The 20,019-nt window shown below is 41.8% G+C and overlaps 2 protein-coding genes across 13 annotated transcripts in view; one reads left to right on the forward strand and one right to left on the reverse strand.

Moving 5' to 3' along the window:
- The window catches only part of MCF2L2 (MCF.2 cell line derived transforming sequence-like 2), a 206,709-nt gene that overhangs the window by 127,499 nt on the left and 59,191 nt on the right, over positions 1-20,019 (forward strand). The gene's annotated exons all lie outside the window — the stretch shown is intronic.
- B3GNT5 (UDP-GlcNAc:betaGal beta-1,3-N-acetylglucosaminyltransferase 5) lies at positions 3,299-18,171 on the reverse strand. 6 transcript variants are annotated; one of them, XM_032483526.1, is made up of 4 exons: positions 18,043-18,171; positions 13,976-14,081; positions 11,466-11,547; positions 3,299-4,874 (listed from the first exon to the last, which is right to left on the reverse strand). In XM_032483526.1, exon 4 carries the CDS (start codon positions 4,560-4,562, stop codon positions 3,417-3,419), a length of 1,146 nt encoding a protein of 381 aa, XP_032339417.1. In that variant the 5' UTR covers positions 4,563-4,874; positions 11,466-11,547; positions 13,976-14,081; positions 18,043-18,171; the 3' UTR covers positions 3,299-3,416. The 6 variants fall into 6 exon arrangements, with proteins under 6 accessions (XP_032339417.1, XP_032339412.1, XP_032339420.1 ...); XM_032483521.1 differs by lacking the exon at positions 18,043-18,171 and adding an exon at positions 17,211-17,579; XM_032483529.1 differs by lacking the exon at positions 18,043-18,171 and adding an exon at positions 16,946-17,109.

The raw sequence follows: 20,019 nt of genomic DNA on the forward strand, positions 1-20,019 counted from the left end.
GTGATGGATAATAGCAGCCATGGGGAAAATCAACCTACAAGAAATGAAAGAGGGAAACAAGATTACTTAAGGCCTCGAAAACCAGATAGAAGAGATTAGATTTGTTGTTTGGAGGCAGTAAAGAGTCTTTGAGATCTCGAGCAAAGCAATATCATAATGAAACTGCGATCGAGGCTTGTCTGCCTGCAGAATGCAGTGATTGCAGGGAACACAGAGTCAAGGAGACACCTAACATTTCTCTCATTACTACAGCAGAATGAATAACCCTGTGTAGCAAGAATTCTCTGCTCTGATTCTCCCTGCAGCCTTGGTATTCAATTAAAGCCCAAATATAGGTCAACTTAATTCTTCTGAGTAATCATCTCAATCTCAACTACAAACACCCCAGCTATGCCTCACAAGTAAAAAGTTCTGCTAATTCAGATGCTTCCAAGTTTAAAAAAAATACATAGATTGAATCACACAACCTACTATGCTAAAAATTGAGCAGGAATCAGGTGAAAAGCAGATGAGCACATACTAGGCACAGATATACTGAAACACCACAAGCTGCAAAGCAGGCCTAAGAACATTCCCAACATTAAGAGACTAGACTAAATTTGAATCAACTTTTGGACAGCGAGTGATATCAAATAAAAGGAAAATATGGCATTTCAAATGGTGTGTTAAGGCACTTTGGCTATAGGTTCTTACTTCAATCTTTTCCTGGACAATCTATTGGGAGGGAAGAATTCCCCCACGTAGACATTCTGGCATAAATCATTCAACAAACCAAGGAGGCATTTTAGGTGGCTCCTAAATGCAGAGGATACACTAATTCTCTATCCTGAGCACCATGGCAAATCTGAACAGGAAATAGGATTAAGAGTGTGTATTACAGGCCTCTTTGACATTAAACAGAACAAGTTGATTGTATAAACAAATGATGTTCACACAGGAGTTTAAAAACCTTCGTGAAAATACACAGCTGTTGACAATTTTCAAGTTGTTTATTGGAAATCATAAATTTATTTTTTAAAAACCCACTAATTATTTTGCTATACAACAGCAAAACTGAAATAATATAAATATTCAACATTTTGGTATAAAATTAATAATATGGAAAAAAGATGCAAACCAATCAAGAGGTAAAAAGTTTTTAGCAATAACACTGTGTACAACCATCAAGTGACCGTCCAGGCTGATAGTGTATTTTCCCTTTGTTGACAATATTTAAAAGACAGCCTTGCATTGGAGCACCAAAAAGTTTTTTCCTTCCTTTTTAAAAGGTTGGAATCCTTTATTTACAATTATTCTTCTCAGTACTTTAAGTCTGATGAAGGAAGCATCTAGCAATTTCCTTCTTATTAAAAAAGGAAGTGCCTTCATATTTCCTTTAAATGTAAATGTTTCATTCTATTTTAAGCAAAATGAACACAACTGAGGTGAGCACTTTCACAAATAAATAATTGTTTCGCCAAAGTATTGCTGTAAACAAGATCGTTTTGATAGCCGGAAAGAGACACTGGTGTTTTCAACCAATGGAAAATTTAAACAGTTACAAGTATAGATACACAGGGCATATATACGGCCAAAAGGCAAATGATTATTAAAACACCAATGAATAAAAATTAATTACAAACCTACTTTGTCAAAATATGCTTTTTGTTCTCTACAGTTTTTAAAATTGGTCAGAAAATTTGAACTGTAATGATCTAAAAACCCTGAACCTACTCTGAAAGTAACTACAAACTAGAATGTTTGACACCTTAGTTTTGACATTAGTTAAAAATTCTAAATTATCTAAGCAATCAATGTAAACAAGCTTCAGTTTTCAAAATAGAAAAAAATTAACAAAAAACTTCTGTAAACATTAAAAAGCTACCTGCAAAAAATTATATATATCATCATCCAGTTGTGTATACTGAGAATTCTTTTTTATTCATTTAGTGTGTTTCAGACATCATCTTACCAAGTGAGACATCTTAGTTTTCCCTAACAGGCGCCTCTGCATACAAAGGTTTTATAATCCGTTCAACTGCTTTTGCTGAAGTCATAATTTTGACCTTCATATAACCTCTCTAACAATACACTTCACCTAGTTCTTTCTGTAGTGAGGGGAGGTTGTTTGCATCATGGTCACATTTTTATTCTGCTTTGTAAAATAAATATAACTTGCTCTATTGGATCTTAGTCACATCTCTTTGATTACAAGGAACGTGCAGCTTTGCAAATATTTTTAAGCCTCTATCTGGTAACTTTTCTATCACTTTCATTCTGCTTCAAGTTTGAAATATTTATAAGTTGAGGATCACCTCTGATAGTCATTTTTATGAAAGAACAGATTTTTTTTTAGACACTAGTTTTGATTTGATGTTTAATACTCTCAATTTTAAAGTCTCAACTTAGAACAAAGTACTGTAGTTTATGAGACTTTATTGCAGAGGGGTGTGCTAATTTTAGTAATCAATACAATAATTTAGACATTAAAAATTTTATTTTATAAATTATGAAGAAAAGAGGCTTTTAATCTTCTGTCTTTCCTTTTGAATTCTTCATTATTTTACTCCTCTATGCAAACTACATTTAAATAGCTGCCTTAAAAACAGACTGATATTGATTATTTAAAAACCAGTTGAAAAACTCATGAAATTAAAATTAGCTTATATGAATTAACAGGAATTTCTCCCTAGAGAAGGACCCTTTGGATAATAAACTGCCCGTGTTTTGTGTCATTTTCTAATAATTAAAAGCCCATAATAAAGTACCAGTTAGGGTAGAGTTAATGACTTTTCAAATTTCACATTAAACTTTGGAAAAAAAATATATATTTTAAATGACTCCAACACAGTCTAGGTAAAATAGCTACATGGCTGGACAACGGGTGATATGGTGGTTTATCAAGAAATTGAGTACATTTTCCTAAATCTCCTTTGAAGAAAGGGAGACTTTCTTTTATCAGATTCATGTACTGTCTTCTATGCCAATCTTCCCCTGCCCCCATCAACTCCATCAAGTGCTCTTTACTAAAAATAAACTTGTATACCTGGTCAAATAATATATTCATTTCTTTGAGATGTTATACTATCCATTTACTTGGCATTTTTCCAAAAACAGTTATTCTGACACGAAGGCACCTAAATAATTTCTCTACACCTCACATATACTTATGGGTCAGAGAACTTTAAATTCCCTTTAGTTTTGTTTTCATAAACCTTGTCTAAATGTAAGTTCCTTGAAATGAATTTAGGCAATGAAGTAGATAAGTTATGTTGAAGGGCATCTAGAAGAACCAAAGAAACATTCTGATAGACTGGGCTTTCAAAATATTTCTTTGTTTTTTGTATTCATTTCACTTATGGTACAGACAAACATTTAAAGGTTTTTCATCCAGGACTGGCTCAGTGACAGTGAAAACATACAACATTCAAGTACTATTAGGCAAAGGCAGCCCTACAAGGATACGTATCCATATAGGACAATTTGCAAAGGAGAACTATCTTAATTATTCTGCAGTATATTTGCCCCCAAAAACCTTTTGAAACTGTTTTTACTTTCGGGTCTGTGGCATCCTTCCAAAGGTCCTGAAGGTCTTCTACATGCCCGTGAGAGGTCATCATTTTATCGTAAATGCAGGGATGATAAGGAGTTTTACCTTCCCCAGAGAAAAACACATGGTGTTGTGGTACTAGCCCTATTTTATTGGCACAGAGGCCCATGAACACATCGTCTATGTAAAGACTGGAGTTAAGTGTCTGTGATGCTTCATAGACTTTGGCGGCTACATCACCAGAGATCACATAGGCAGCTCCAGCGGTATAGTCAGGGTAAGCTGGCCACTGGTACATTTCATAGGAGACATAGTACTTGCTGCTTTTGTCTCTAACAGGAGGGGCGCCACGATGAACACGACCAATCCAGAGGTCTTGAACACCAATTTGTTCTAAACTTTGAAGGTATTCAATAAGATTTGGCATGTGAATAAATATGTCATCATCAGCAGTCATAAGGAATTTGGCATGTGGACAAAAGCTATTTGCCCAACTGAACTGCAGAAGGAATTTAAGAGTAAGATTATAGAATGAATCAGCAAAGTCTTGCTGAATTATATCATTGTACATCTGGTCTTCCCAAACCAGTCTTCTCTGCAGTCTTTCTCTTGTCTGTGGGTTAGAAGGTGTTCCTAAGGCAAACAGAGTTTTGATGTTGGCATTCAGTCGAGACCGAACGTACTTCTCGTTTCCCCACGTTTCCCTAATGGCAGAACGTCGATGGTAGTTTTCAGGAGCAGTCTTTATTAACAGTAAGAGCAGGATATCTTGTGCTTGACACTTTTCCTTGTGGTTAATCAAGTATTGGTACCGAGGAACCCCTTCCCCACTGCGCTTAAGAGACAGGGTATCATTCACAAATTCATAGCTATTTTTGAGGTATCTGTAAGAGTAGGACTTCATATGGCTCACGATGTTATTATTGATGGGTCCCCAAAAGAACATGAGGCTTAGTACAAAACAAGTGGCAAATAACTGAATAAACTGCCATTTTTTTACTCTCCTGCCACTAACAAACATTCTGATGTCCATTCAGGTCTGTTTTTATTTAGAGTCAGTTTTAAATGGCCACCTGCTTCTTCAAGACCATAGAGCTTTGTCTTCTATAGAACAGACGTCCATGTTGGTCATTACTAATGTAAAAGGAGCTTCTTATTTTACAGAATATTTCCTTTTAATACCATTTTTTCAGAGATGGCGAAAGGCTGGAACACACAGGAGCGTGAGGACGCTAGCACATCAGAACGCTCCTACTCTGACATCTTTCATTTAGTTCGGGAATTGGCCTCCTGCCGCTATTCCGTGTGCTCCTTTTTGTGAAAGTTAAGTGCAACCTATTAGACCCTGGAAGAGAAAAGATGACAAGTGAACAGGTTATTGAGTTATCAGAAAGACACAAACTATGCTTAATTCCTTCCGAACTAAATGTAACCTGACTGATCTGGACAACAGGTGACAAGGTAGCTAGTATTTAGTAGAGGTATACAGCTGTTTAATGTTTCAGGGAAGTCCAGGGAAAGGGGGAGAACTATCCTCTACCATCTTGCCATTCAGAATACAAAGACCTTTTTCTCTTCTCAACCTTTAAAAAAAAAAAGGCTTCAAAATGGCTATCATCTTATATACTTAATGTTCAAATATCTCAGATAAGTATATCCATTAATATATTGACTTGGAATATGGTCAGGATGAAAGCAGCTATATAGTTCAAGGCAAAGTACTGACTGTAAAGAAAGTTCATAATAGTAAAAATCCATTAAATTTTGCTACAGACAAGGCAGGAATAGGAGTAAGATTTTTCCCCCCCAAATCAAGGTTCATGTCAAGGAGTTGATGTATGCTTCTCAAAAGCATAGTCCAAACTTTCTCTAACCGAAGTGACTTTTGTGAGCCCCCAATCTGTACAGTCATCTTCTTTCTGTACTTTTCTATTCGGAATCTCAGAAAGTACCCCAAATGTTCTTCAAAACTGGGAAGCCACAGGATTGTAGCCACAGGCACTGTCTTTGTAGTCAGGCAATTTGAACATCAGAGTTGGCTCAGCACTGTATCCTGCATCAAACCCAGAAATCTAAAAAATTCTAATAATACTGCTTAACTAGTAGTTTTCATGCAGGTAAAATGGGAACATACACAGATACACAGAGAGAGGAAGGTAGATGAGTAATAATTTCCTGGCATATAAGGGAAATCAAATATCCATTTCCAACCCATTCTACTGTCTTCTCCCCTAAAACCTGCTGTTTTTATTTTCTCTTTGTGTCTGACTGTACTTCATGTGTCTATGCCGGAGATCTGAAAGTCCTCTTTTCCCTCCACGTCCATATCTAGTTATTTAATCCTGTGAATTGCTTCTTCTAAACCTCTCTTCACCCTTTCATGTCATCATGACTTCTCACCCAGACCAGTGCAGCAGAGCAAATGATCCCTGGCCAACCCATCCTCTACTTCATGGTCAGAGTGACCTTTCTAAAACTCACATGTAAACATGAGACTAACTGAGCTCTTTAAACCCCTCAGATGCTCTCCACCCATTGACAAAACCAAAGTGTTGGCTGAAAGCTCAGACTCACTTGCTACTTCATACACGCCAGCCTTTGCACCAGCACTCCCAGGGCCTGGCACTCCCCTTGCTGGTGTGAAGTCTACTAATGCTGACCAAATTCTATAGGCATCCTCCTCTGGGAAGTCTGAACTGGGCTCCCCCACCCCCTGCTCTTATCTGTATTGCCACAGCACCTTCTTACATCCATCTTCTTGTACTGAGACTTTTTAACTGCCTCCCTGATAACATTGTGAACTCTGACCCGAGGCACAAGGTAGATGCCTTGTCGTAGATCCCCTACCTCCTCAGCATCCATGCCAGCACCTGACACCTAGCAGGGGTTCTCTGAATATCGGTGCAAAGAACCATGCTGGGGGTGGAGCCACCTTTCACTCAAACAGCTGGTCACTTGGGAAGAACTGGGGGTCAGGAAGCCCAGCCAGGTACCACCACCTCAGATGAGGCCCCTGCCACCACTGCTTGCCCCCATGTCCTCCCTTTCCTGCCACCACTAGGAGATAGCACCTCCCTTCGTCGAAGACTCTGTCCCCATCTCTTACCACAAGTAAGACACATCCTTTTGCCTGGAGAAGCAGGCTCTCCTCTCAGGGTTGACAGATCAGTCTCCTGGGCTTTCAGCACACTGACAGGCTCTAGGCTGTCCAGGCTGGCTAAGTAGCCAAATCTACATCACAAGCCCCAGGGAAAGGGCTCTACTTTTGTGCCCAAAGGTCTCATCCTCAAATTCCCCACTCTTTGCCCCAATATAAAGCCAACTGTACCAGCCTAACCTTGGCTGTGGGACGTCCTTCCTGACTTCAGGCCTTTTACATCCAGCTGTACTTCCCATCCCCCACGATTACTCCACATTAGGGTGATAACTGCCAAAGCTAAGCATGTGAAAAGTCCAGCGAAAGCAGATTAGAGCCAGGCGCCACGAGACTTTATCTAGAGATAATTAGCACAGGTAACATCTTATCCCCAAGATTATAGATTTTAAAATGGCTAGCACCACTTAGAAAGCCACAAACAGCATTTTAAAAACAGAAAAGAAAAAGAGAAGAATAGAGGATGGTACAGTGCACTGAAAATAGTAAATTTAACTACCATTTGTGAAACTTTAAGTTTTTACCTTTCGAGTTGTAAAATGCATTTTTATAGTGCTTTATAATCAAGAAAGTAAAGAATACTATTCTAAGGGCTTGATCAATATCAGTAATTTCCCCTGTGGTTTGGCTGGTCATGGTGGACCAAATGCTCCAGAGAAGGGTAAGAGACAGCAGGACACATCCGTTTCTGATGGTGGCATCTGCCTAAACTTTGAAAGTCACTATCACTGGTGGGGGAGGGCACTTCCTCTCAGTCTTAACAGTGCCCAGTTACATAAGGCCTACCTATGAAGGCCGATAGCCTCTTCTGCTCCTCCATGATACGCAGTGAAGGAACCGGACGCTTTATGCAAAATAACAGAATTCTTAATGGCAGATTTTACAACAGCATAGGTATTTAAGAATTCTGGTGCTTACAAAAGTAAGGGTATAATATACTAACTTTTTATGAAAAAAAAGAAAGAAAATTCTCAACTGAAATTAGTCTGCAGTTTCTATTCCAAGAGACTCTGAGAAGGCAACAAAAAAGAAAGTAACCTTTGGAACCACAGGCAAAACTAGCTTCTCGTTTCTGAGCAGCTGCACTCAGTGTGCTCCCACGGCAGCTTGCTTTGCACCTATTCACAGTTGTTTACAAGCATGAGCTTCTTGCTAGACAATCAGCCCACCAGCCCAACTCTGCCGGCACCCACGTGTACGCTGGACTCACAGAGGCCCTAGTCTCTCTCCAATGAATGGGGTCTATTACTCATCCGTGTGGAGCGTTGCTGCTGCTAACAGTGCTGCTACAACCTAGCAGCCAGCCCATGACATTCATTTTATCCCCTCCCCACCCCACTACCTATGTATTTACCCCATTCTCCTATATTTATTCAGTCGTTCCCAAATGACCTCTAAGAGTCACAGCAATTTTCTGAAAAATGACAAAGAACCTGTCACAAAGCCAACAACCCACGCTCTCATTTAGGTTCAGCACAGTGTGTGAAGTTCTACGGTTTCTCCACCTTCAGCAGAGCTTGAATTGTTGAGCCCCCGTTTGTCAGTCGTCACCAGATCTGCCTGTAGTGTTGATGTGATGAGGGGCAGATCTAGGAAAGGTAAACTGCTCATTTATAGTACCCCACTTCTAACAAAAGAACACTCCAACCCCTCCAAAGTGAACTTAGTCACTAGGTGGCCTTTTCCAACCAAAAGCAAAAGCACCTCTACAATCTAATTCATTCGCTACAACTAAACAACATTGCCCCAGCTGTGGCCTTGCTGAGACCAAGCACAGGAAATTGAGGCTCGCCCTTCTGGTTAATGCAGAGTCGTAACGCCTCTCTAAGGCACATCCTCTAGCTTCTGTAGTCAAAGTGCAGGGGTGAGGGCTACAGAGAAGCCCGCAGACCTGCCTGACCTGGAGAGAGAAAATGCTGGGCTTACAGGAAACAAAGCGATTCCAATAATGAATGTGGGCTCAGCAACCACCCAGGACAGAATGCTGTGGGTGCAGCTTCCTTTGTGCCCGCAGTGCGGCTGGGCAACCAATCAACAGGCTGGAACCAAGGCTGCTCGGTTTGGGGCCAGATTTATTATACAACCTCAGGCACCCCTCCCTGCACTCTGCATTGGTGATTTAATCTGCAAATTGGGGGCAAAGATCAAAGTATTGTTACTGAGATGATATAAAAATTACAGATGACTTCAGAGCCTGCTGAAAATAGGAAACAGGAAAGACTACAGGAGAGAACAGGACAAAGAGCTGCTTAGAGGAAAATATGCAAATATTTGGAATAGTACTTGGGCTTGCTCCTATTTGGATTGAGAAGAAGGAACAGATACCCTAATTATTCTCTTTCCTAATAGAAATAGTCAGAAGAATAAGAACAGAAATCGAGTAGGAACATCAGAAAAGGTGGCAGACCCCACCCCAAGTGCTTTTCAGTCTGGGAGCTGTGCCCCTCAGCTACTCAAGAATATTTCTTCCCAAGAGAGCTCTTTAAACTTGTAGGAAAAAAAAATAAGTTAGTGCATCTAGAGGCTACAAGTTTCCCTAAATGACCCCTGATTTTTTTCTACTTCACTTCTGCTGTCAACTCATTTCTTTGTTGAGTCTACTTTTGTGATCCTAAAATATTATGCAAAACCTGCTGTAAATGTTGAAGTTTTAATCAAGATGGTGACATCTGCATTTTAAGTTCAGATTAAATAACCTCAGTGTCCAGTGTTTCAGTTAATCCTACAAGTATGTGAGTATTTGCCTTGGAAATACTTAATGCCAGGCATGGTGGGACTCCTGAAGTTGTATATTCTGGCCTCTAATCTGAAAGCAACTACAGTCTAGTTGAGACAAGACTCATGGTGCCCACATGAAAACAGTTCCCCTGGACAACCACGGGCATGTCACAGTAAGGTACAGACAGTGTGTCAGCACTAATACCAACTCCAAGCACAACAGGAGTGTCCCCAGGAATAGAGATCAGTGACAGCTGGACTAGGAGGGCCTGAGGATGAACAGGATTTAGGTGGCTGCAGGAAGACAAGCAGTCTGTTCCAGGCAAGAAAGGAAAGTATCACAATACGGCAAGTAGTTGAGAAACAGGCAAGCTATTTGAAAGCAGGGAGTTTGGGGCCTACTTTATGGAGAACCTTGAAAATAAGGCAGAGAAGTCAGTGAGTGCCTAGGGCAGCAAGTCACAGAAGTTTCCATTTTTGTCTTTAGTGATAACTCCCCTGTCAATATTTATTAAGCTTTATGCAAAAATCTGGCAATGGTACACAGGATGGATGCAGGATGTCTGGAGATCAGGACACCAGTTGTATCAGGGCCTTGTCCTGAAGCAGGATGAGATACAGAGGGCCTAGTCTGCAGTGGCAGATGTGGTGAAGGCAGAAGGGGAAAAAGAAGATCCTTTCAAGAAAAACAAAACCCCAGCAGTTGGGACAGGGAGTAAAAGGTGTGAAATCTAGTTTCAAGCATTACTGACACATGAGGGAAAACTGGTTTCCTGAGTTAGGAGCTAGGTGGGAAGATGTCTGGTTTTAGGCTTGTGTTGACTGCGTTGTTGGAGAGATGACAGGTGGGGAAGTGCAGTGGGTGAGCTGACACTGAAGGCAGATGGAACTGAAGGTCCAGTGGGCACCCTGAGCAGAGCTGCTGTGAACACTCTGGGTTGGGGGCGGTGGGGGGAGGTGAACAGAGAGGCCTGGAGGAACAGTAAACTCAGGGGAAGGAGAAGAGGGAGGAGGCAAAGAAAAAAGGAATTATCTTAAAGGGATAGTTTATGAGAAAATTAAGATGGGGTAACAAAGGGAGAGGGAGACAGTTGGAAGGCGGGACGGACAAGGCCGTCGTGGAGCTGGAGCAGGAAGACAGATGTGGCGTAAAGAGTGAGGGCTGTGCTGGGAGCACGGGGATCTCAAGGTGGGGGCCAGGTCGAGGGGAAAGGCATCTTCCAGGAGGAGAAGCAACACTAACCCTGGAGCTGAAGGCTGAGTTGTGTTGACTAGAGAAAGCCAGCAGGTTTGAATTCAAAATGCACATATTTTTGTGTCTATCCATATGTTTCTTGACCACTGTTTCTGGCCATTGTTGTAATATATGAACAACTTCTAACCTGAGGGAAACTATATTTCTACATCTTGCTTAGTAGACGTACAACACTCAGAAGTCTCAGGAACCCTTGTTTTATGGTGTGCATGTCATTTTGTTCACGTTCCCTCCCACACACTCAAGACAACTTACATCAAGAAAGTCATTTATGTGGCATCACTTAGAACTGCATTTCCTCTGAAATTTCAAATTCCAGTCCACTCCCTTTTCAATCACAACCTCTAAATATTCATCCAGAATGCTCTGCACACCTGCGACCTGCCCCCTAACACCCCTGTCCACCCAGCAGTGCCCTGACCTTTCCTCTACCCACCTCCCTGTCTCAGATGCAGAATCACCTGGCACCTCTGCCCTCCTCTCCCTGGTTCCCGTCCTTCCACTCCAGCAACCCCAGACTGTGGGTCATTCCCTCCCTCTAGACTCCTACAACACTTCCAGGGCTGTCAGGAAGCCTAGGTCACAGGCAGACAGCATCAGTACACACGGTGATATCCAGCTGTGAGCAGAGTCCTTGGTGCTGAGTGACGGGCCTCCACTCGTCCTGGACCTGCTCCCTCTCCCAGGCTCTTCACCAGCCATGCTAAATCTCCCCCCTGCCCAAGGCCTGTCCTCCTCACTTAGCTGATGACTTCATCTCCTGCCCCACAGAGAAAAGAGAAGACATCACACACATGTCAGCATCTTACCCTGCATGTGCTTCCTCTTCAGGAATTCCCCAGGCTGGCCAACTCTCTCCGCTCCCTCTGTAGACACACTGACCGGCAAGGTCTGGGTGAGGGAGAGGCAAGTGAGGCACTCATTTGGGGCACAATATTCAAAAGTGATGAAAGTATGACTATAAACTAATGATGCCCCTCTAGTAAGTCAAAGATTTTTTTAAAAAGCCTCATTACTTTATACTTTTACATTTAAATTTGCATGACTTAAAGCCCCATGTAAGACACAGTATTTGGTTCCTTTCCAGGCATAACTCAAAGGAAAGATAATATTCTCTCTCCTATCTTTGTGTTGCATTTTGTTCTACATTTCAAGTATTTTTTTTTCCTGGCTTTTTCTGATCATCTATTCTGTATTAACTATAGCTAGGGCCAATACTCAGGACCCAAATTGCTCTGTTAAGAAAAATCAGGTATAAAAAGACCTGAATGTACTGGAAAGGCTATAATTTGATCTGCATAGATTTTTTTCCCTTTTAAATTAGTTGTAGTAAATTGGTGGTGAGAAACACAACTGTTTACTCCTTAGTGCTGATTCCCTTTCTATTTGCTCAAGAAGGAAGGAAGCAACCTGAAATGTGCATTTATAACTTGTATTTTGAGTGTGAAAAATTAGATATTCTCTCAATTTTATTTTATTCTTTAATCAAATTTGAGTGTTTCCAATATAAGACTATAAAAAAGGACAAATTCCACCCAACAGTTGTCATTCATTGTTTTTGTGGCTGTGACTAGCTATGAAACTTTAGCTCAAGCCATGGGCAAAGATTAGAAGCCATTTGAAATTGTTATCCCTCCACAAAGAATACATTAGAGAGATAGTTCTTGATTCAGTGTTAGTCCAGAGACTTTAAATTCCAACTTAGCGAGCATCGATGTGTGACAATGGGAAAAACTGGTTATAAAATATATGGTGTGACACCTATATAAACTAAGTTATATGGTTGTTTCGAAGTTAAAGATGGGTGTTGATTTCTGTTTGCTGGTTATGGGAAAAATAAAGACAAGGAAATACCAAATGAACAAACAAGTAAAGACAAGCCCTTTGTAAAGATAAACACTAAGGAAACAGTGGCACAGGGATTATAGGGTATTATTATATTTCAGAAGAGTTATATTAAAAGTTACTAAAATTTCTCAGTGACCAGTTTGATGATATAGAATGTGAAACCAACAGAAAAGCTGAAATATAAAGAGGGTCTCAGAGAAGTCAAACATTTGCTTTTCTAAGCTTGGCCTTCTGTATTCATTCTTGAGTTACATTTGTTTGGGTTGACAAGGCTGCTTGCTCTTTAAAATACAACTCTTGTCAGTTTTGTTCTTGCCTACTTAAGAAACAAACTTCTCCTTCTGCCCAGTCTTGCAGCAGTTACTAACATGGTGTGTTTCCCGTGCGCCAGGCTCTGTTCTGAGTGCTTTACACGTATAGTGACTCTCTAAGCCTCACAACAACCTCTGAGGGAGAAATGATCTCCCTATTTTGCTGAAGAAGAAACTGAGGCACTGAGATATGGGGTTAACCACATAACCTCCATAATTTCCAGACCCTGTGGCAGCTCAGAAGCAGCTGATTGGTTCCAGGTCCTGTCCCTGAGCTCCTCACCTGCCCTTCCTCCCTGACACTGATACAGCTGCTCTTCCTGGAGCTCCCATCAGGATGGGAGGACAGGGAAGTAGGTGGGGCAGGGCCAAAAGAAGCAACCCAAGAGGGCAAAGGATGTGTTTCACTGTCTGAAGTTTGGAGACATTTATGTTTTCCTATCACCTGCACTTTGCCAGAGCTTGTTCTTGTTTTCTCTGTAACGTACCCTTTTACTAACCTTCTATCTCAAGTTTCCCTCCTTCCTTTCTTTGATCTCAATAGCACTAGACAATGGGTAAAAGTGACTTTGTGAGTCTGTGTCCTTTGGGTATATGAGATCTTTTCCACACAAGGAGGACTGGCGAATTTAAGGGTAGAGATTCAAAGTGACAGAAGAGGGTTAAAAAAAAAAAGTGAGAAGGAGGGGAGAAGAGAGTAAAAAGTATAGGACTCAGAGAGGATGTTTTAAGTAAGTACTTGATGAATAAGTATTGGATGAGATGAAAGGAGAGGAGTCATACACAGCTGAGGTCAAATTATGATATGAAAAACAGTGATTTCAAAATACAGTGACAATATAACCTCATGTAAACCTGTTACATAAGCTGTACACATTAGCCTATTGTCCAGCGTCAGTTCATATGTCCTGTTATCTTTGGAAATTATATCTTTGGAAAAACCATTTGATTGAGGGTTTAGAGTACAAAAAATAAATAATGGTGTGAAACATAAGAGGTATATATAACACATTTCCATCTCAGTTGATCAACATTTATTATAATAAGTTAACTACCATTTAAGCACCTGCCCTGTCCCAGGCATTATGCTGGCCAGCCCTGAAAATAGATAATTAATACCTACATTTAATTAATTCAACAAATATTAATTTATCACATACTGTGTAGTAGGCCACAGGTGAGATGCTGAGAGGGCTTCAGAGATGTTTCCAGTGTAGATCTCCTACCAGAGTAAGAAAATGTTCCAGTGCAGCCTGAAATCTGGACCTGAGAGGGGCAAGAGAGTAGAAAAACCAAGAGTTTTAGAATATGAACAAAAGCAATTTATATTCTGGTGCTTCTATTTACTAGTCACATGAAATTGACTTCGGTCTCTAAACCATGCACCAACAGTGTTTTCTGAGGATCATTTGAGATGATTTATTGACAAAGCGCAGTCCAGATCAGGCGTTGAATATAAGCTAATTTCCTTTCTCGGGAAATTCTTCATGTATCTTTTATCATAATGGTTTAGTTAGTAGATGGCTGATATTCTCTAGAGGTTATTTTCCTTTCCAAATGAAGAGCTATATTCTTAATATTCTTCTCAAAAAATATTTATTAGATATGAGTTTTTTAAAATACTGATCTGATTGCTAAGGGCCATTAACACATCTCAAACACTGTTGAGACTGAGAATAGAGGTATCATCCCTAATTGCCTGAGCATGATCTTCCATTATCCTTGGCAGGAAAGAACAATATGGTTCCCACAAGCACTTAAAAATACATTTCAATAAAGATGACACAGCCAAAAGATTACAAGGCCCTGTAAATTATGGAGAAGGAAACCTGAGTTGAATCAACTTTTTAACTTACTTTGCTAAGAGCACTATCAAAAACTGTCAAAAGAGTTGTAGAAAAGGAATACAAGAGATAGAATATGAAATCTCAGGGGATCTTAAGCTGTGTAATGGTATTCTGAACTTGGAATATAGGGGGCTTATTGCCTGCAGACTTAGTAGAACATTCCTTTCTGGCATCTAGTATTAAAAACTTCACTATGGAAGATAAATCTGAAAAATAAGTTAGTAGTCAAACTCCGCCTTTGAGTTTCCAGCATTAAAATGTATAAAATTTTTGTTTATTCGAAGTTTACATCTCACCTGATGGAATTCCTTATCTTTAAATGTGAATTCATATCTCTTCTATATATATAAACTGTAAGAAAAACATTTTAGATTTACACTGTTCTGGCTAAATCTTTGCTGGCAGAGATTCTATTCTAATCACAGAGCTCTTATAATAATATGCTGTTCCTCAGTTTCTGGAACACAGAATGTTTACATCTCCTCACAAGATTATTCAATAATGGAATAAAATAATGGCTATGGAAATATTCCCAAAAACGTATAATGTGCCATAAAATGCAAAGCTAAGATTTATTCAATTGAGCAAATACAACATTCCAAAAAGACAGGATATATTTTGTTATTCTAGAAGAGATTACTTCCTTCTGAATTTCTCCATGTCCCGTTTCTTTGTACCACATCCTATGTTCTGTGATATAGATACTAGTGCAGTTGGTCCTCAGAAGGAACTCCACCTTGACAATTTGAAAGTCACTGAGTGCAATGATTTTAGCCAAAATGACCCATTTTAAAAGATGACCCATTTCAAAACCCGTGAGTTATTATTCAAGCTGTTCTATATTTGAGAATCAGAAAGTTATTTCCTTTTCCTACAATCTCATTTGAATCAGTCTTTTATAAAAGGGAAATTTGATCTCTATGTTAATGAAATATAGTGTGACATTTTTCCTTTCTAGAGCCTTGCACTTTATTTTGAAAATTCCTCTCCACCTTTTCTGATGGCTTGTGTTGGAGTAAGGGAAGAGGAGGGGAGGGGGATCAAAATATTTATGTGCAATATCATCTATGCCTCCTAATAATGCCTCATTTCTCACTTCCTCAGGAAATAGTCTCTTTGAGCCTCAGCTTGAACCTTCCCTATCATAACATGCATTCCCATCTTCAGGTGTCATGGTGCTGGGAGGGTTGAGATTAGTCAAACTGAGTCACCCTCATCCTCAGAGGGTGCTCAGAAACACTCATGGAGAGTGCCTGTGGGAGAGGAGGTGAGAAAAAGAGACAAGGAGCATGAGAGCGGAGGATCATTTTAAGTATTTAATGAAAACATTTCAAGTATTGAATTTACCTTGCTTTAAAATTAAAAAAAAAAAAAGACTTGACCCCAAAAAGCAGCTACCCCACCCCCGTGACAAGATATAAAATCTACCATTAGTTTCTTTTGAGAAAGTTAAAACCTTAGGTGCTAGTCGCCAATCAAGCCCCCTTTCAGAAAGTTCAGGATGGTATCTTTTCAGTGCCACCACTTAATACAGCTACCTTCCATCATTCTTTTCTGGGTCATTTTCAGCTTCTCACATCCTTCTTCCTTCCCCCATAGGGACCAAGCAAAGTTTCCCAAAATAAAGGCACAGAGGAACAAATCCAGTTCTAATGGATGTACTTTCATCAGAGAATTACCCTAAATATGAGCTCCAAGCCACCACCAGCCACCGAGCGGTTACAGCATTGGTGTCCCTTTAACATGTCCTATAACCTATGAAAACCAACACTGGGAAAGAAAAATATAGAGTGTGTAGTCAGAGTAGGATGAAAAGTTGCTACTTTGGACTCTACGTAAGTGGTGTCTGGGTAAGTAATTGATTATCACTTCAGGATGCAAAATGAAATTCGGCAGCGTCAAAGGAAACTGTGGTTAACAACCTCCCGGCTTAGAAAGAGGTCTCGTTTCCCAGTTTCCCTGCCTGTCCACTTCCTTGTCTCCATTTCCCCAGCCTGCAACTTCCCGAAAGCTTCCCTAGTCTGGCGGTTTCCTACCTTCCAATCCTACGCAGACTTTCTACCCGAATTCACCCCTGCAGCCCACGAGTGGCAGCAAGATTAGGGACCCCAGCCGGAAACCGAGACCCGCAGGGCGCGGCGTTCGCCTCCCGGCTCCCGCGCTCGGGCGGGTCTCGGCATCGCGGCGCGTCGGCCGCTTTGCAGGAGCTCCCTAGGGAAGGACTCCCACCCACCCAGTCCGGGAAACTTCACCCCCACCGGAGCTCCGGGTCCCCTGGCTTACCTGCCGCACCTAGGCGGCGGCCAGCCTGAGGTCACCGTCGCGGGGCTCCCGCCCGCAGTCCGGAGCGAACAAAGGCGCCCGGGAGAGGGAACGCGCCTCCTCCCCGCCGCGCTCTCGGGCGGTGGGCAGCCCTGCCCCGCGGTGGGTAGGGCCACCCCAGCTTTCCGACGCCGGACTGCGCGCGCTCTGGGCCAGAGCAGAGGGCCAGGGCCGGGCCCGGTGTCTGCCCCAGCCGTGCCTCCCCGGCCCCAGCGCGCATTACAACCTGAAGCCCTGGAGCCACTGTGTGAACGTGCGTGCCTTCACCTCCTCGCGACTCTTCTCCTCTCGGCCCTAGAGACCTCGCCTGGTCCAGAGGGAGCAGAAGAGACTCGGAGTCTCCTTTCCGGCAGCCCTGGAGCTGCTCCGGCAAGGAGGCGCGGCGCAGCTGGGCGGCCGGGCCGGGCAGGGGCGGGGCTCCGGAGGCCGAGGGGCCGGGAGCCCTCACTGCGGACAGAGGAGCCCGTCTCCCCGCACAAAGAACGAACCAGACGCGGAGTTGAGATTTATCCCCGCTGAGCGGTTTGGAACTTCCCCCATTTAGTCATCCGGAAGAGAAGACAGCATTTCCACCCACGAGAGGCCTTAGCCCCTGCTAGGATGCGGTGGGCTGCAGCGCATTTTTTAATAGTACGATTGATCACATATGTTAATTCCACATGAAATAACTGGTCTCCATACACTTTTCTTTAAGAAGTAGAATTTGTTGGACGGGTGACCCATTCGTTCAGAACACCCGGCAGTTTACTTATCTACGAGAGGTAAGCTCTGACTGAGTTGCTGTTCTCTGAGCACTTTATTTTCCTTTTCAGAGCAAGAGTTCTGAGGGCAGGCTAGTCTTTTTGAAAGATCTCATGTCACACCACTTATACGCGTCGAACTTCTGGGGGCCTCAGTGACAAAAGAAGGAGGCTCTAATTTACAAAACTAGAGCTTCAAGCGGTGGCGGTTTGTTTTAAGAATGCAATGGGGCAGTGGGGAGAAACGCACCCCGCCCCCTAATGAAGTTTACTTCCAAGCCCAGCTTCATTTCAAAGAGAGCTTAAAGCAAAACTCACCAAGTCTAAGGCCAGTTCCTTAATCTCCCAAATCGCAGGTAGGCTCTCCTCCCAGCATCAGAGCTAAAGTCGTTGGTCTCAAGAACAAAACTTGCGCGTTTTAAATCTTGGGCAGGGGCTGGGCAGCCGACGCTCGGCTGGGCTCGCTTCCCCCGCGGGGAGCGGTCTGGAGCGGGCGAATCGCCGCGGACCCAATCAAGGGCTCCGGGCAGAGGGCGGGGGCGCGGCAGCTCCCCCCAACCCCACTCCATGGCGCAGCCTTGCTGCACCTCTTGGCGTCACTGCCAAAGCCCAGCCTGGCCTGCCCCTTTGCCACCAGCCCGGCGTGGTGGTGAAGGTGATGAGTCTCACCCGAGTTTGTTCTTGTCCCTGCTTGGCAACTCCAGGAAGTCCTGCTCCGCACCTCTTCAGTTAATTGAAATCATGTACTCAGATGATAAACTGTGAGCCAGAATCCGCCTGAATGTCCTCTTTGAGCTGTTTTCCCCATTCAAAATACTTAAAACACGTTAACTAAACAAAATCAGAAGAATGTAAATTTCCACTGAGGGGAATAGATTATGAATAAATCCTTTATGGGTTCTGTTTCTTGTTCCCCAAATGTTCTAGCATTCTCTTTATAGAATAAACATTATCATTTAACAGAGGTGATATTTTGAACAATTTTGTAATTGTTTATATTTCAGAACATGACAGAAGACAAAAGATAAACTCATTATTTCAGCAAAATAAAAGCTTTGGGTTTGTTATTATAAAGTGAATAAAACAAGTAATGACTCAAAAGTAGATTACTGAAACTGAAATCAATTTAAAAATTATACATGACACTGTACTTGTTATTTCAAACTAGATTTTTAAGAACTTTGTAATTGCTTTCTTTAAGTTCCTTAGCGTATTTTCAACTATGCAATTATTTTATTTCATTTATTACCATGGGTTAGAGCATGGGTTAGTACTATTAATATTAACTCAGAGACTATAGTGCCACATGCCACATCAGACCACAGACAGAAATATTTGGGCAATGTAATTTGTAAGAGAGTCACTGACAGTGAGCCATAGATATGCTGATTCATTGTTAGTACAGTGCAAATCAACTCCTTTACCGTTGCAAAATAAAATCCTGATGGTAATCCTACATACATTCCCCCCAGGCATCATATGTGTGTATTGTATTTATGTTCAGATGTTCAATGGTCATTATATTCTTTTCAGGTCATTTGAAACTAGGTCCACATAGGCACAGGTGTCAGCACACGTATATTTCACATGCTAGAACTATACCCACAAAAAATACAAACTGACCCAAACATTGATAAATACATATAAAACTCACATATCACATCAGCCTTTATGGAGACACCCAAGATAGATAAATGATTTCAAAAGTTAATCAGGCGATTGGTAAGAGGATGTGGGCCTTCTGGTGGGAGGAGGGGAGAGAGTGTGGATGAAAGACAGGGATGAGTAGAGTGGCCCAGAATGCCTGCCCTGGTGCCCTCACATGCATACACCACACAGGGAAGGCTCCTTTGCCCATCTGAGAGGATTTCCTACAGCAGGCTGGCTCCATGTCCCACCCAAGAGAGAGAGGAAGAGAGTGATAGACTTAATGATATGGAACAAATTGCTCAGTTTCTTTTATTGGGAGAGAGTGTGTGAAAAATTTGAAATTAGTTGGAGATAAAATTAACTGATAGTAGTGAGTCTGATTTGACCATCACAAAGAAGGAGGATGATGTAGCCTTGCCCTCAGTCTCCACAGTAGCTGCTTCTGAACAAAGGCCACTACAATTAGATTTATAAACAACCTTCAATCTCACCATCAGTAACTTGCTTCACAGAGCATTAGAGAACTATGGAAAGTGCTGGAAAAAGAAACCTGTAAAATCAAGATAGTAAACTTGAAAAATGAGAGGAACTGCATGTTAGATTTAGAAGGGACAAGGTAATGGAAAGAAAGAACAGAGAGAGAAG

Source organism: Camelus ferus, chromosome 1 (genome assembly GCF_009834535.1).
Source record: "Camelus ferus isolate YT-003-E chromosome 1, BCGSAC_Cfer_1.0, whole genome shotgun sequence".
Lineage (NCBI taxonomy): Eukaryota > Metazoa > Chordata > Mammalia > Artiodactyla > Camelidae > Camelus > Camelus ferus.

What these genes read in the sequence shown, in the direction of transcription:
- B3GNT5 (XM_032483532.1), bottom strand. Translation starts at nt 4,562, where the DNA reads ATGGACATCAGAATGTTTGTTAGTGGCAGGAGAGTAAAAAAATGGCAG.